The sequence below is a fragment of the Lottia gigantea genome (genome assembly GCF_000327385.1).
Source record: "Lottia gigantea unplaced genomic scaffold LOTGIsca_4, whole genome shotgun sequence".
Classification (NCBI taxonomy): Eukaryota; Metazoa; Mollusca; class Gastropoda; family Lottiidae; genus Lottia; species Lottia gigantea.
Window position 1 is genome coordinate 626,456 of NW_008709379.1, and position 18,444 is coordinate 644,899.

At 32.7% G+C, this 18,444-nt stretch overlaps 2 protein-coding genes across 2 annotated transcripts; both read left to right on the plus strand.

Moving 5' to 3' along the window:
• Positions 1-848: 848 nt before the first annotated feature.
• Positions 849-8,654, plus strand: LOTGIDRAFT_228707 (hypothetical protein; the record flags this gene model as incomplete). Its single annotated transcript, XM_009059617.1, has 7 exons — positions 849-926; positions 2,973-3,077; positions 4,301-4,423; positions 4,718-5,175; positions 5,407-5,599; positions 5,818-5,911; positions 7,799-8,654. 7 exons carry the CDS (start codon positions 849-851, stop codon positions 7,897-7,899), a joined length of 1,152 nt encoding a protein of 383 aa, XP_009057865.1. The 3' UTR covers positions 7,900-8,654.
• A 1,287-nt stretch (positions 8,655-9,941) lies between these two features.
• LOTGIDRAFT_105656 (hypothetical protein) lies at positions 9,942-17,438 on the plus strand (the record flags this gene model as incomplete). Its single annotated transcript, XM_009059618.1, has 3 exons — positions 9,942-10,633; positions 11,500-11,673; positions 17,249-17,438. The coding sequence occupies 3 exons, from the start codon at positions 9,942-9,944 to the stop codon at positions 17,436-17,438; spliced, it is 1,056 nt and encodes a 351-aa protein (XP_009057866.1).
• Positions 17,439-18,444: the final 1,006 nt, after the last annotated feature.

Consider the following 18,444-nt stretch of genomic DNA (forward strand, 5'->3'; position numbering starts at 1 on the left):
CACTTTATTTTCAACAAATTTAAAAATATGATTTTTATACGTTTGGTCCCAAGATATGTGTCAGAATGCACCAAATCAATTCAATTTTTAAAACATTGTCATGGAAGAACCCGCCCAGAAGGTCCATGAGAGGCAACTATGATGGTTCCTCAGTGCTGTTGCATTTTGAATTCAGACTGGACAAGTGTTCCCCTTCTCTTCCCCCCATTGAGTCAGTCTTCCCCCTATTTGTACCCCCAGTCTCGGGAGGCCACTAATTATAGATAATCCACTGTATTCTTTCGTTTCATTTTCAGCTTTCCGTTCACATACTTTAGTGTAGAACTTACAGCATACAGCCATGTTAAGTTGCCATATACCCATCATCACAATATCTGGCTATTACGAACCTTGTCTATTCCTTGACTGCAATAACCAGCGTTCTTGTATTATTAAAGTTTGATTTGATTGTATGTTAGTGAATTCTGCCAAGAAAATCTGAAATAATAAATATTATAATGTTAACAGGTTGTTTGTCAAGAGCTTTGATTTGCTGTAGTCGCTGGCTTACAATCCAATCGCTGTATCCGTGATACAAGAAGTGTGACTATTGCAGTCAAGGTATAAGACACAGTTCTAATAGTGAAAGTTAAATAAGTTATATTCCCTTGTTATCATGGCAGATGAAATTGGATCTCCAGCCAGCAATTAAGCAAAGATCATTACCACGAGCTATGAGGCTATCTATAAGAATCACACTTTCTCATGAAAATGTCCCAATATGTCTTTAAGACTTTTTTTTTTTTTGTGAGAATAAGAAAGCTTTATTCCTTTCAAAATATCAAAAGATAACAATCGTTTGATGAAAGATGGCTGAAGAAGAGTTGTCAAAGATGGCCACACGTGATGGAATTATCGTCACGGAAACAAGACTTCAAAGAGGCGAAGTAGATCAATCACTGTAGTGTCAGGAATGATAACCAGATGATTCCATACAATTAGAAATCACAAGTCAATGACTCCATTTCTCACGATATGGCCACTTCCACAATTATTACACGACATTATTATGTAGATTACAACCTTGATATTCTTATCTTGATTACCTTCGGAAGTCTTGTCAGATTGGTTCAATTCTGTTGATAAAGGGGTCAAACTGGAACACAAGTTACCACCATCAATTACATCATACATCTTAATCTTTGGATGTGCTAGGGTATGATTACAATTTTCATATCTTTTTTTCTGATATTTTTGTTTGCATTGCAATCTAAGAAGTGGCAGAGCTAAAGGAGGGGGCAGTTGCCCCCCCTTGCAGCCCCCCCCTCACAGTTTTTCGGGAAAAAATCTCATAACTAGGTCCGGGCAATCTCGGACCTAAACCTGACTCCGCCACGGAATCTAAGAAGTTTTTTACAAAGGCCTGTTCCAACAGTAGTATTTTCAATCAATCAAAGTGTGTCTTGTAAAGTTTGTTTCTTGATAAAAAAATATGTGAGATAGTGGAAACTAAAAATTTAAGTTTTATTGCTCTAGTTTTAGTTTGATTGGAGTCTCAGAGTTAAAAAAAATGACAGGAAGTTGAAGGGGGATATGAGTTAAAAAAAATCCCTTGTTTGCAGATTTATCAATTTGTGTGACCATTTTAAAACTTATTCTTTTGTTTTCCATGAATATCAATAGATGGAGTAATCCTTGTTTTATTAACTTTCAAACAGTTTGATTAGATATTTCTTGTTTTTATCAAAGCCATCAGTTTTAACTTTAAGTATTATATATTTCTAAGAATGCCAAGCCAAGGAAATCAGCACAGTCATACTCTCTCTTTAAAGAGTTCTGATGTACTGTGAAAGTTATTAGGAAAAGTTCCAGACTCTAGAGGGAATTCTGAGAAGAATTTAAATTTCAGACATTTAAAGGTTTATTTTAAAACAATTCATGTTTATAAGTGCAACTCCACTTATCATCTGCGTAGAAAATTAAGTATGGAGATTGTAACGTCTGTTTTTTATCTAATATTTAGTATACAATTACAGAGATTAATTTACAATTTCTTTCTTCTTTAGAGCTTTAGTTATTTCTTTAATGTTGATGGAGATAGTAACATTTATGTTTTTATAGGCAACTCCACTTTTGCATGTAAGGAAAAAATTTACCCAAGTACCTGTACTTTAGATTTTATCATCCAATTTCATTCTTTATAAACCTCTTAATATTTAATCAACCTAAATTCAAAGTAATAATCATGTGCACTAATTGGCCTAATTAAAGTGGATTGATAATTTATTTCTTCTGACAGGATACTGTAGGTTGCAGCTATCTTCATCTTCCATTTCTATAATGCCTGCAGTTCAAAATGAAATGAGAGTTTTATATCCTGCAATTTTACAACTGGTTTGGCTAATGAAGAAAGTGTCATGTGATATGTAATGAAGCAAACTTTGCCATCTTCATTCAACTTTAAAGTAATCTTTAAGATGTACTGTCTGTAGCAATTAGTGTGTCAGTTTATTGTCCCTTCTACCCGTAGACCAAAAGTATGGATTTGAAGGAGTCTAGCATCTCAGGTGAACAAACAAAAGTTATGAAGGTCTGCTTTTTCTTTAGCATTCAAACTTCATAGTTCTGAAAATGTGGAGACAAATGAAGAAGATACTCATCAAATTCTCAGCCAAACTGCACCATTGCAAACATGTTACAGGAATGGTCAAATGTGAGACTGTAAAAGAAAGAAAGAAAGAAACAAACAACTATTTTTAACAAGGATAATTCAACCTAAGTTCATAAAAGATCCCTTCTACAAGCTGGTTATTAGTCTGGCATTGATCTTTCCCGGATTTTCTTTACCCATTTACAGGTGGGTCAACTGAAATTACAAGTAAAAATGAAGACATGATTAGTACCCATAAATGCTCTATACTGACCTCTTTTTACCTATATATTGATTATTATATATATATTAATAACTGTAGAGTATATAATTATTTTACTAGGCCACCTACGTGATCAATTCTCTAATTATTTTTAAATGTTTTACCACACGAAGGAGATCTGAAATCAATTGTTTTTCATTTTACTTTCAAAAATCAATGCCTGAGGTATATTTTTAAACTTTCTGTCAATCCAAATTTAAGTTTTCCTGAAAAGAATGTTAAGAATGTAGAAATCCATTTTTATTGAGTTCCAAAAGTGAAATAATTACTGATCAGGGAATCACTAGGTCTTTCCACTGTCTATAGTTTTAAGTTCTTGTCTTTATACAATATGATGAAAGTTGACCATGTATGTTAGCTGTTTGTGATTAGGTATCTCCCTCAATTTAATTTTATTACAATTTCAACTCTTTTTATGATTTGTCTTCTTAAATGAGTTATACATACAAGTATTAATCATATAGAATGGTTTTAAATGTATTGGTTTTCTCACGTGCTATTGTATTTAGCTTAAGATTAAGATCAATTTGTCTTACTCTTGTGGGATTATTTTGTAACACAAGAATGACTAAAGACAAAAATACAAAAAAACAGACATAAGATAATTCACATTGGAGATAACAATTTTTTGATTAATTTTAATCTCAATTCATGTTTAATTGAAAAACTGAGTTGATAAAGACAGGAAAAAAACATAGGAAGAATAATATAAACTTACAGACATACCTATAATAAACAGTGGGAGATAGTAAAATAATGTCAGTTGACTTTGATCAGATTACAAATTTAATTTAAATGGTAAAAAAAAACATATAAGAAATAATATAAACTTATGAGGACATACATATAATACACTGTGAAAGATAGAAAATGTTAATGACTTTGTGGAAGTTTGAACAAGAGCCAGAAGGAATCACACTTATCACCATATTACGTGTGTGGGTGTATATGTTATATTGGCAAGCTATCTGGAAACAGATTGTATGGCAAAGTTGCTTGCTTCCATTCTAAAACTGAGTTTGTCAACTCATTATCAATTTCCGACAGTCTCCATTTTGAGTTATCTTTAAAATAATGCCAATAAGTGTGGCAAGATCGAAGCAGGTGTAGTTTAAGGTGATTAGAATGCAGATCTGGATTAATGTATTTATATCAAATTGAAGCCAGACGGATTATTATACATTACATCTATGTGCATCCCCATGGGCTGAATGTTACTTTATTGACCTGATTCTGAGACATGTAAAATAAAGAGTCATGTTCCTCCCCATGGACTGAATGTTAGACAGGCCCATGTCACTTGGGTGTAATGGAGCTAATTCTGACATATGTAAAATAAAGAATTTACTATTATTATAATTATTGGTTAATGTATTATATATTTTTAGATACTGCCAGTGGGTATCTATACCAGACGTTATGTTTGTTTCCCCCATGCCAGACCATGGTTGATTCATTCTTATAAAAACACCAAGGGCAGATCAACCAGGCTTTCTCAGAGTAATAATCAGGTAAGTGAAAAAAAAATAGTCATCTCAATGCTTTATAGTGACCACTTTCAGCTATCTGTATTACATTATGGTAATTTTAATCTGTTATCAGTTCTCTTGAAAATCATGAAAGTGGAACCTTGAAAATTTTTTCTTCATTTGAGTAAAATTGCGATATCTCTGAAAATCGATGCTAAAGTGACCCTGATTCTCATTAAAAGTTGAGAAATCCTCTTTACAATTTCCATAATGTCTGACTGACTAATTTGGTCAGTGCCATCCCCTACCCATTAATTGAAATTACTTATCTTTTAGGACTCAGACGCCAATCCATCTCAAGATACTATTGTACTTATGGAACCAAAAGTAGAGGAAGAGGAGGATGCTCCTGGTACTGTCACTAAACATGGAGAGAAAGCTTCGTCTGGAAATCCTACATCTGCTCCAGAACAAACCCTTAACCCTGCAAAAACCAAAGAGCAATCAAGTATCAGCATCCAAGATTCCTCAAAAAATTCTGAAGATTCATCTCAAGTTCTCCAACCCAATTCAGAACATGTTGCTACTGCTGAAGAACAAGCTTGTGAGTCAGCAGAACATGTAGTTTCAGACCAAACATCATCAACAGAAGCTCTAGAAAAAGATGATGATACAAGATCAAAGTCCACTAAGAGACCATTAGATACCCCAGAACAACCAACAAGATCTTCAAAAAGAAGAAGAACCAATCGTAGAGATGATACTGAAGAATCAACTGGTCCACCAGCTATTAGGTAAGAGACTTGGATCTTTCTTTCAGATTTTGTTATTTTTTCTTGCATCCTTATTTTGTTGGTGCTTTTTTGAACATAAGATCCTAGATAAAAGCGTTATTTTTGGCTTCGAGTCGAGACATTTGCCTCCTATTTAGACTAGAGCATCCACACAACTTATAAAATAATTTTGGATATAGTTTTAACCATCTGACTAATGCCACTGAGTGACAATATTTCATGTATTTGTAGTACATATGAGAAGGTACGGTTGATCTGTCGACCTTGGAGGAAGCCTGAAGGTCATTTAAATCGTGGTGTTTTCAGCTCCATGTTAGAAGGTGTATTGTTGTTTATTATGGCCAGTCCATCTTGTCCACGGAAATCTGTAGAAGACAAATTTGATCCTTATCTTAAACCAGTGGCAACACAAGAACTACTGGAGGTATGTATGCAATTTGTTATGAGTTTTGTGGAAGCCCAATATTGTAGCACAAGGCGTATTTGATAGAAAGTCAAGGGAAAGTGAAGATGATTGTTAACTCTTAGACTTTTAGGTTCTGGGAAGTCAAAAACCATAGATGGACATTTTTTAAGCAAAGGCCAGTGCATTTATTAGGCGATCTGAAGCCCATTTCTCCTCATCTTGTATGATTGTTTCAGATATTAGAAGATCTAGGTTGTGTTATTAAAATAATTTGTCGGAAGAGAACACAGAAACCATCATTATTTTCTAAACCAGAAGTTGGTTCTATAGGTTAGTATTATTTATCATACATTGTACATTGTAACTTTACTTTTCACTAGAAGCTTGGGTAGCTCAGTCAGATAGACTCTTGCCCGACTCCTTGGAGTCATGTGTTGTTTGAGTCTAGCTAAGTTAGGGAATTAAACCTTTTGGATTTTTTCACAAGGCGAAAGGGCTACTAAATTTCTCTCAGAACTTGGGTGGCTCTTGGGGAAATTATTACCCTACTGATTTCTTCTCAAGACCTAGAGATCTTCTAAAATGCTCAAAAAGATATGTGTAGACAGTGTAGAAGATATTTTATTTCCTATCTGTCTGTTAACAGTCTTTCATTATACATCATTATTATTTCTATTAACTGTACAAGACAAAACAGCTTCCTGACAGGGGAAGAGAGGGAAATTAGCCTCGTTAATTCTAAGTCTGATTTAATTATGTCAACATCTTTACGAATTAAGTTCATGTTTTATATTATTTCAAGATGAATTTTCTAAAAAATCATCACTTAGTAGTTTGAGTTTAAAATTTAACTAAGATAATATCAAGATACAGTAATCTAATCAGATTAACCAAATTTAAAATCAATTTTTAAGGTCTTATAATACTTGGTTTCCAATTAAATTTGGGTCGAATGACATACACTTTTATAGAGGTTTTATAGTGGTTTTGTCACCTCTCTCTGGGTTGGCACCTTAAATTTTAAGTTTTGAAATTAAAGTAGCCATCTCATAGAAGGATTGGTGGATTCTAACAGTCATGTAGGACTATAGAGATATTAAAGTTATATTTATTCATAGAACTCTCTCATCCAGTCACTTCAATAAACTATTAATCAATTTTAACCATATTTTTCAATCTGGAAATTAAAAGATCTCCAGTTTTGACGGGTTGATAATTCAGTGGTAGACTAGCCTAATATATATTCTAAATAAAGTTAAGTGTTTGTTTTTATTCATCAAATTGGAATTAAGTGAGACTAATTGTCTAGGTATCCTATGGGGACTTCTACCAGACAGATCTCATCATAGTACTTTTAGATCAAAATTTCTCTGACCTTGAAGTGTTTTTATGTAAGATCTGTGGCACCAGACAGGGTATGATAATTACTCTTCTAGATACCTGGTATCACTTTTCATAATGAAATATTTATTCAATTATAACCAATGTATTACCAAACTTATTTTGGATTTTGAGTTTGGTCTTGCAATTCGAAACGTTATTACCTGTTTCTTTTTGTTCTGTCAAGGTTTTTAAATGAGGAAAAGTGTTGTTTGTTTTTTTTTAGAGAAATGGAACTCAAATCAATGATCTTGAATTTTCTACTTCAATGAAGGTTTGAAGGTTTGAGGAAATTGCCAAAGATAGTGTCCAATTATGCAAATTTTCTGCATGGTGCTCTTGATATTTGTCTGAATAGCTGATGATGTAAAATATTAGTAGACAGTAACACTTTTAATAATGAACATCTCATCTTGATATAGACAAAAGACTACAATATTAGTTGCGAAATATTAGTTGTTAAAATTCTCAAAAATGGCTTTTTTAAAATAGTCCAAGCCTATAGTCTTGATATATAGCTCCTATTGCCACGAAATATGTGTGCTGAGTGGGTGTGAACTACTATAATTTACCCCAATAATATCATTTTTATACTTTTTTATTTTTGCGCAAATGTATGTGTCCAAATGCACCACATCAATTTTTTTGATTTTCTTGCTGGAGAGCCCTTTCAGACATACCTTGTCACTTCCTCAGATCCCTAGCCCCCACCCCCCACCCACATTTGTAATCCTTGTCTCAAGAGGCTGGCACAAACACTAAGACAAAACCCCATTAAATTTTCGTAAAGTTATGATGTTTGCCTGTATAATTAATTTTTTTTTGGTCATATTTCAGTCACAGAAGAAAAACGGAATGATGAAGTTTTGTATGAAACAACGCAGGATTGTTGTTTGAAATTTGGACAGTTTTCATTTTTCTTGTCTACCTTAAACTGAGTGGGAAACTGAAGCCACAAATTTTAACAGAACCTGAAATGTACCAGTAAAGATGTGTTGTTGGCTCATGTGAATAAAATGCTCAGTTGAATCTAGTTTTCCAGATACTGCCAAGCTTACAGAATTAGACATTAAACTCTTGAGTGTTTGTAGTCTTGTAAATATTGTATATAAATAATAAATGTACATTAAGAAGTGCTAATTCTATACAGATTGATCTGCATATACACAAGGGTCTATATATACTCAAAATGTTCAGTTTATACACAAAATGTTCAGTTTATACACAATTGTTCAGTATATACACAATTGTTCAGCATATACACAAAATGTTCAGTTATACACAAAATGTTCAGTTTATACACAAAATGTTCAGTTTATACACAAATTGTTCAGTATATACACAAATTCTTCAGCATATATACAAAATGTTCAGTTATACACAAAATGTTCAGTTTATATACAAATTGGTCAGTATATACACAAATTGTTCAGTATAAACACAAATTGGTCAGCATATACACAAATTCTTCAGCATATATACAAAATGTTCAGTTATACACAAAATGTTCAGTTTATATACAAATTGGTCAGTATATACACAAATTGGTCAGCATATATACACAAATTGTTTGGTATATATATTTATATATTTATATATATATATATATATCAGCTCTCAATTATTTTCGATTGACTTGACTGTGCAACCTTCACAGTAGATCATGCTGTATTGAAATATTGTATTAAAAGCTCAAGGAAACACAAGGTTTGTGCGAATATCCTTAAGATCAGATTATTCTTGATTTATCTACATTGTGTAATTTTTAAAGTATTTTCATCACATATTTCAGATTATCGTGTATATTATATCATTTTTCAACCACATAAATCATCATCATGTCATAAACACTGATATTAAATTTTGTTATTGAAATGAAGGTCAGCTTTATAATTTATGAAGTTTGTGTGGAAATATGTCAAGGTCATAGCCAAATATTGGGAAACCGATTGGAAAAGAAGAATTTTCTTCTTGGGAGGCCTGCTGCTTTATAACCTCCACAGAACTGCTGCATTTTTAATTGAACCTCGACAGTATGTTCTCTATTCTATCACCAGTCTCAGGGGGCTGGCGTCGCCACTGATGAAAACCCTTATATTTATTATATCGATTACAATATAACAGCATATTTTCTTAACAGGCTTACAGTAATTTGACTGGAATCCAGCGGTAGAAACCCGACAACATCGGTAGATTATACATAACTTACCAATATATTGTATAAGGGATTTTAAAGGTTTTTAAACTTTGATTTATATCGGGGACACTGATAGTGTTTGGTATCGTCAATCAAGCCATGATATGATATGTATCACGATACGAGGGTCACGATATGATACATATCATATGGGCTAAAAATTAACGTTTTATCTTCAAAGTTTCTATATATATTTATTCACTTTATAACTGTGATATTTGGTGATATAGTTTAGAAGTGTGGTTAGCGTCCACTGTCGTATAAAAAGTGTGAAAAAAAAATTGTTATATCATTAAACTTATAAAAGAAATCCCCATTTTAGTATGAAATGAGAGCTATCATAAGATATCGATACACGACCTCATGAAACAATAAATGTATTTTGGCATGTATCGCGATACATCGATTCACCGATATATCGTCAATCATCTATGGTTCTTGCAATTTCGATAAAACAAGGTGTTTTCAAGTAATTTGAAAAAATACATTGAATATAGTCTAAAATTTTACAGCAAGATGAATATGAATTTACAATTATAAATTTGACTCTAGCCCGTCGTGATTAATTGTTTTAGAGACAATTTGTACAATGAAAATCAAAATGTTGAGATTGAGTTATATGAGTTAATGTTTGGTTCAGATTATAATGTGGCTGTTTCGACGGTAGGTGCAACTTTATCGTGTAAGGGAAGCAACTCCATTTATCAAATGCAATGAAACTATTTCCGCTACCCAGTTTTCACGTCATTATTGTTTTCGTCAAGATGCAAGATGGCCACCTCCATGGCAAATAATAAAATTAGATTCGTTAAAGAGCAGTTTTCTGCTGCAGTTGGCAACAGTAGCGTTGTAGTGAAGTTTGTTGCGGCTACGGTGACCGTCGGCTATTTGCTCACGTTCATTACATCGGCCGTTCCGTACATAACCATTACACCTGGCTATGTTATTCCTCCAAATTTTCGATTTTACTCCCTTATCACCTATGCCTTCATAGAATTTCATTTTTGGGACGTTTTGATAGACATTGCAGTGGTTGTTTTGTGTGGGAAACTTTTAGAACCATTATGGGGGGCACTGGACATGTTGATTTTCTTTTCTATTGTAAATGTGAGTGTTGGGTTGTTAACGTCTTTTTGTTATTTATTTGAGTATTTTATTACTAAAAATGCAGACTACTTGTTTGACACTCATATATATGGACTGGCTGGATTTATAGCTGCTTTTTCCGTAGCAGTTAAACAAGTAATGCCTGATCATATCTTGTTTACGTCACCGTTTGGAAAGTTACGGAATACCCACATTCCCTTGTTGTTATTAGTGACTGCAGTAACTCTACGTTTGATTGGTCTACTGGACAGTGCATATCCATATCTATTCGGTTGGGGAATCGTCGTTAGCTGGATTTATTTAAGATTTTACCAGAAACATAGTAATGGTAACCGTGGAGACATGGCAGATAACTTTAGCTTTGGAAGGTAATGTCTGACCCTAGTCCCTTATCCCTTCCACACAGATTGAATAAGATAAAACATCATTTACCCCATCTGATTGGCTGTAGTTGCTAGTGTACAATCCAATCAAATCACTGCATTTACAAATTGCTGTGATACAAGAACAATGGCTATTGTAGTCAAGATAAAAGACGAAGTTTGTTATACCTTGACCATTGCCAAAATGCAATGATTTCCAAGTATTTTGTCTCCAAGTGTATGACATTAACTTAATGTGATGTCCCTTGTTATAGCAGTCTGGTATATGTCATGTAGTTATGCAGCTTAGAGAGGCCACTAGGGTTGATGCTTTGATTTGTTTACAAAATGAACTCTGGTAGGCCCAAGAATGTTTTGTACCTGAGGTGGGTCACATAAAGCTGAATATGAAAATATATTGTTAATGGGTGACTGTATAAACTTAACACAGAGTTTGTATAGCCCATGGGTATTTGCCCTTGTGACTTACAGTTCATCTATAGTCAATATAGCCATTTAATGGCTGTAACAGCCTGTGTTTTTATCAGACAATATTGAAATCAAATCAATAAAAATTTGTTGAGTTTAAACTTTGAAGTATTAGACATGTATTACAACACCCTTAATATTTGACATTCGGTCCTAACAGGACAGGCATCATTGAAGTTTGCACATCGAAATGAGCAGTCCTTAACATATAAGCATTGAAGCTTATAATTTCAATTAGTACTATACAGTTATCTACATTAAAGAAATGGACTGTTTGTGTTTTTAATTTAGATTATACAATATCTCTGCTTTGCTTCCTTAGGTGTGAGCAAATATATTTGTCTGAGAATATATATCTAGCCATTTACAATTATATTTTTCAGTTTTTTTCCAAGTCAGTTACAGCCTATAGTGGGTATATTAGCCAACACAATATTTCTGGGTCTGGTAAAACTGAAGATATGTAAGAAACCCCAGAGACGCTATGATGTCAGTTCACCTACTACTTTAACTATCAGTTTGCCTGGTACAGACCCACAAGATGCTGAGAGAAGGAGGTATACCATGATCCATTTTTTTAATCTAATACTTTTTTTTCAGGTCGATGGACATCATTCCCTTTCATTAAAACGGCTAAGGCCATCCAAAATAAATAGTCTGATTTACAGGCCCTGTGCGCTCCAGTCAAATACCCTGACTCCAAATCTATTTATTGATATATTTAAGTAATTGATAAGTTATCAGGGTTCGTACAGCCTTGAAAAACCCTTTAATTACGTCTGTTGCCTTGAAATACCTTGATTTAAAAAAAAGTCTTTGAAAACACCATAAAAAACTCAATTTCTCTTGAAAAGTCCTTGAATTTTGAGTTGAGTCAAATTGCAAATGTGTATATTTTTAACAATTTAATACGCGGACACACCATGGTGATCGAGTCAGTGATTATTATGTTACTATATATAACTTAAAAGTTCACGTTTCGCGATGTCTATCAACTTGAATTAATAACATGCTTTTAATTTTCACTGTATTTGATCAATTCCCAATTATATGCGAATTTTAGTTATTTTTTTCGCTAATTTGGCAGAATGACCTGTTTGAAAAAAAGTAATATTTCAGAGCTGGGCCCACTTGAAAATGGTCTCCTTAATAACATGTACATCTTGATCACCGCCATTGTTCTAATCTAAGTTTATTGCTATGTCCGGAAGATGTACTTTTAACCGATCGTGGTTACAAATGAGTGAATTTAGTAAATGGAGGTTAAAGATAACCGAAACCATGCTCTCTGTTCAATTTGTAACAAAACTATAAACCTTGCAAAAATGGGACAAGCATCTGTGAAATCTCACATGAGTAGTGAAAAACACGTCAGTTTGATGAAGTCAATGGAAGGACAGATGATGGCAGTGTCTTCAAATGTTGGTGGCGGTGACAATCCCTACCAATTAAAAAATCCTCTTCAAAGTAGGTCAAGTAGCGATGTGACAAGTTACGTGTCACACTGCTGGTAATGCTGCCATGAAAGCAGAAATTTTATTGGTTTTAAGAACTAGGCTATAACTACCCATTTTTGTCAGCACCACCAGTACTTGCCAACACATATACACGTTATGGAGACAAAACGTCCTGATGATTTGCAAATACACACACATCTTCAGGCAAAGAACAGATTAACTCCATTTACTGTCTTTATTGATTTCACAGTTCAGAAGTTAGGTACATGTGTATTATGTCAGACTAATATCCTTGAAAAGTCATTGAATTTCAAAACCGAGAGTCCTTGAAAAGTCTATGAATTTTTGAGGCAAAGTGCTGAATGAACCGTGGTTATGCTTGCGCCCACCCAAAATAATGTGTAAAATAGAGTTATTTTCCTTGAGTTATTTTTGTAAAACCGGAAGTTCTTTGGAACACGTTTTTTCTAGATTTAAGTCATGGTTCTTTTTATATCACTTAAAAGTGATGTTGATTTTGACAATTAAACATTGGAAGATGCATTAGTTTGCTGAAGGAAGCACAATTAAACAAATTGTTGACATATTTTAAGTTCACTATAAAAACATTAATCTTGTTAATTATTCCAGTTCTGCATACGTTGGACCAAAACCAGACAGTCTACTAGAAGTGCATCATTGTCAGAAGTGGTAGATATTTTTGGATATTTCATTATCATTTGATCTAACAATAAGCATGATTTGTCCAAGATCAATAAAAAAAAACAACTTTAAAGAGCCACTTTCACAATCGATTTTATCATGCCTTTCAGAAACTGGAATTGTTTAGCTATTTAGCTAATCAGTACTACCAATTTACACCCTACTGTCAATTTACACCTTACTGTCAAACTTTAAGCATTCTTATCCCTCTATAAATTCACCCTCTTGCCCTTATTTTTGAAAAAAAAGGCCTGTAAAACAGACTATTTATTTTGTATGTCCGAAGTCTTGCTTAATCACACAAAGTGTAACAACTTTTATTGAGCCGATTTTCAGTTGAAATTATCAATATCAATTAATATACATTCAAATATAATACAGTTGTGGTACTTGATTTTGGTAACATGAATTTAAATATAATACAGTTCTGGTACTTGATTTTGGTAACATGAATTTAAATATAATACAGATGTGGTACTTGATTTTGGTAACATGAATTCATATATAAAACAGTTCTGGTACTTGATTTTGGTAACAAGAATTTAAATATAATACAGTTCTGGTACTTGATTTTGGTAACATGAATTTAAATATAAAACAGTTCTGGTACTTGATTTTGGTAACATGAATTCATATATAAAACAGTTCTGGTACTTGATTTTGGTAACAAGAATTTAAATATAATACAGTTCTGGTACTTGATTTTGGTAACATGCATTCAAATATAAAACAGGTCTGGTACTTGATTTTGGTAACATGAATTTAAATATAAAACAGTTCTGGTACTTGATTTTGGTAACATGAATTCATATATAAAACAGTTCTGGTACTTGATTTTGGTAACAAGAATTTAAATATAATACAGTTCTGGTACTTGATTTTGGTAACATGCATTCAAATATAAAACAGGTCTGGTACTTGATTTTGGTAACATGAATTTAAATATAATACAGTTCTGGTACTTGATTTTGGTAACATGCATTCAAATATAAAACAGTTCTGGTACTTGATTTTGGTAACATGAATTAAAATATTAAACAGTTCTGGTACTTGATTTTGGTAACATGAATTCAAATATAAAACAGTTCTGGTACTTGATTTTGGTAACATGAATTCAAATATAAAACAGTTGTGGTACTTGATTTTGGTAACATGAATTCAAATATAATACAGTTCTGGTACTTGATTTTGGTAACATGAATTCAAATATGATACAGTTCTGGTACTTGATTTTGGTAACATGAATTTAAATATAATACAGTTCTGGTACTTGATTTTGGTAACATGAATTCATATATAAAACATTTCTGGTACTTGATTTTGGTAACATGAATTTAAATATAATACAGTTCTGGTACTTGATTTTGGTAACATGCAGTCAAATATAATACAGTTCTGGTACTTGATTTTGGTAACATGAATTCAAACATAAAACAGTTCTGGTACTTGATTTTGGTAACATGAATTTAAATATAATACAGTTCTGGTACTTGATTTTGGTAACATGAATTCAAATATAAAACAGGTCTGGTACTTGATTTTGGTAACATGAATTAAAATATTAAACAGTTCTGGTACTTAATTTTGGTAACATGAATTTAAATATAATACAGTTCTGGTACTTGATTTTGGTAACATGCATTCAAATATAATACAGTTCTGGTACTTGATTTTGGTAACATGAATTCAAATATAAAACAGGTCTGGTACTTGATTTTGGTAACATGAATTCAAACATAAAACATTTCTGGTACTTAATTTTGGTAACATGAATTTAAATATAATACAGTTCTGGTACTTGATTTTGGTAACATGCATTCAAATATAATACAGTTCTGGTACTTGATTTTGGTAACATGCATTTAAATATAAAACATTTCTGGTACTTGATTTTTGTAACATGAATTCAAACATAAAACAGTTCTGGTACTTGATTTTGGTAACATGAATTCAAATATAAAACAGGTCTGGTACTTGATTTTGGTAACATGAATTTAAATATAATACTGTTCTGGTAATTTATTTTGGTAACATGAATTCAAAGATAAAACATTTCTGGTACTTAATTTTGGTAACATGAATTTAAATATAATACAGTTCTGGTACTTGATTTTGGTAACATGCATTCAAATATAATACAGTTCTGGTACTTGATTTTGGTAACATGCATTTAAATATAAAACATTTCTGGTACTTGATTTTTGTAACATGAATTCAAACATAAAACAGTTCTGGTACTTGATTTTGGTAACATGAATTTAAATATGAAACAGCTCTGGTACTTGATTTGTTGTTTTCATACATATTTACTTAAATTTGTAATAAACTTTTCCTTTAAATCTTATATAAATTTTGTGTGAATAAATCTTTCAACACCTTTTCCAGAAAAAAACAAAGATTATACCAGGTGTACAGCTAAGTGCACCAATATGACTCTAGACTGAATGGTCAGCACCTGGGCCTATCAGTTTGTTCAGATATTGTTGACATTTTGTTTGTTTTTTTATATTTTCATTTCAAGTAGAAGTACTTGATTTTGGTAATATACATGCAACTATACAGTACTGGTGCTTGATGTTGGTAATATACATGCAACTATACAGTACTTGTACATGATAGTGGTAATATACATGCAACTACATAGTACTGGTGCTTGATATTGGTAATATACATGCAACTATACAGTACTGGTGCTTGATATTAGTAATAAACATGCAAATATACATTACTTGTACTTGATGTTGGTAATATACATGTAACTATACAGTACTGGTACTTGATGTTGGTAATATACATGCAACTATATAGTACTTGTACTTGATGTTGGTAATATACATGCAACTATTACAGCCAAGTAATGAATGAGGTTATATCAAGACCAGTCCAGTAATGAACGAGGATGTATCAAGACCAGCACGGTAATGAATGAGGATGTAGCAAGGCCAGCCATGTAAGGAATGAGATAAGGAAAAACCTATATTTAATCTCAGTAATTAGTGGATAACAAAAATCAGCTTTTGACACTCTTAATGCTCTCAAATGTTTTAGATTTTGTGTTAATAGATTTATCATTACCTTTGTCGGAAATAAAACAAAAAGTAATACCAAGTGTACATCCGAGTGGAACAACGTGACTATAGATTGTTTAGTTTAAATGATCACCTCCCGGGCTATCTGTTCAGATTTTGTTGACAGACATTTTGTCATGTTCATATTTTTATATGCCCACACGTAAGTATGGGCGTATATTTTTAGTTGCCCCTGTCTGTCGGTCCGTCCGTTTACATTTACCTCGTGCCCACTCTACAGGCTACAATTCTCCATGGATTATTTTATGTTTTGTATCTGTGTCAGTATCATTATGAAGATGTACACTATTGGATTTGGTGATGATCTGATGATTTTTTTTGAGAGATTTCGCGTTCGTTTTTTTTTTTTGCTTTTTTGGCTCGTGCTCACTCTACAGGCTACGATTGTTTTACAGTTCACATTTGGCTTTGGTGGGCGTATTCGCTTGCGATACTTGCAAGCATATGTTTTATATTTTAATATTTTTATTTCAAATAGAAGTGTGACTGAGTATTTTATATGTTTATATCATAGTTGTATTTAAGATATTGGTAATTGTTACTGGGCGTATATTACCTTGCCTGGAAAGCTTAAAATTTTGTTTGACTGATGAAGTTTGATTGAGGTTGCTTGTTTTCATATGTTGTGGTTGGTGTAGATTTCTTCTGTTGATATTTGAGAATGTTTGGAAGTAAAATGATACACATATGCGTTTCATCAAATTGATTGCTCTGTTAGAAGATTTCTATGTATTGAAATGGTAAAATCTCTTAAGTTTCAGGAGGAGGTGACCCCTGTTACCGGCATTGACACATAACCAGTGGCTGATATTTTCCGTTTCCTCTAATTTTTTTAGAGCCTGTCTGCTTTACTTACTAAATCGGAGATATTTTGTATTTTCCAGGCAAGTGGCATTAAAAGCATTGAACGAAAGATTGAATAAATCAGAACAACCAACTCAATGGCCGTCACTAGATGATGATGGAGAAAAATCACCCAGCTCCTCATCAAATAAAGATTCCCCAGAAATACATCAAACCAATGTTTCTCCAACTCCCCAGTTAAAAACTCCGGATTCACAAGAAATCGTCTAAATTTCTATTATGTCTACACAAGATAATACTTCACCTAACCATACTGCTTGTAACAGTTGTCATAACTTTAACCTTATTGTTGATAAGTGCTTGCAACAGACAAATTGTTTATCATAACCTTAGATAATTTGATTAGCGAAAACTAAAATTTGTGTGATGAATTGCTAATCAAATTTTAAGTCTAAATTGAGCCTGATGCACATGATGCACTCCTTTGTTTCTAAAGGTCATTTCGATGTTATGAGGTTCGTGGGTTGTATAAGCCGAATATGATGTTTATTACTTTGACTATTTATGGCAAATCAGAATTGTATAATATTATTTTCAGTGTACTGTCAAACTTGTATTATAGGGACAGCTTCATCATTTTTTTTAAAAAAAAAAAGGATTCATTTTTAGCCGAGTTAATCAGTTATAGTTTTCACAGCTCACCGTCGAAATTTGAGCCTTCAAAATCATGTGTGTCCAAAATTATCAAAAGTTAAAATGACGACTCGTCTTTTCTCGAGACTCATATTGAAAAGAAATTCCCAGTTTGATTTTTTACGAATTATACGATTTTCGTACATTTCTAGTAATTCTGAAGACAATTTACATATATTCAAGACCGAAATCAAGCCCGAAAATGGCGAATCTGTCCCTTTCAGCAAGAGATATGGGAAATGCTTCTAATTTACCGCTTACTGTATATATTTGTGTGTTTTTATACATGAATTGGAAGGCGTATATTGCCGTCACCCATGTCCGTCCGTCCACAATTGCTCGTAAACACTCTACAAGACACAATTCTTGACGGATTTTGACGAAACTTTGTGTGAGTGTTTGTAATCACCCAAGGATGAACCCTATTGAAAATCAGAAGAATCGAAAAATATTAATTATAAGTTATTGCCCTTGTTCTTGAAAACGCGTTCAATTTTTAGCTTGTAACCCTAGAAGGGACAATTCTTGATGGATTTTAACGAAACTTGGTGAGTGTTAGTAATCACTCAAGGATGAACCTTAT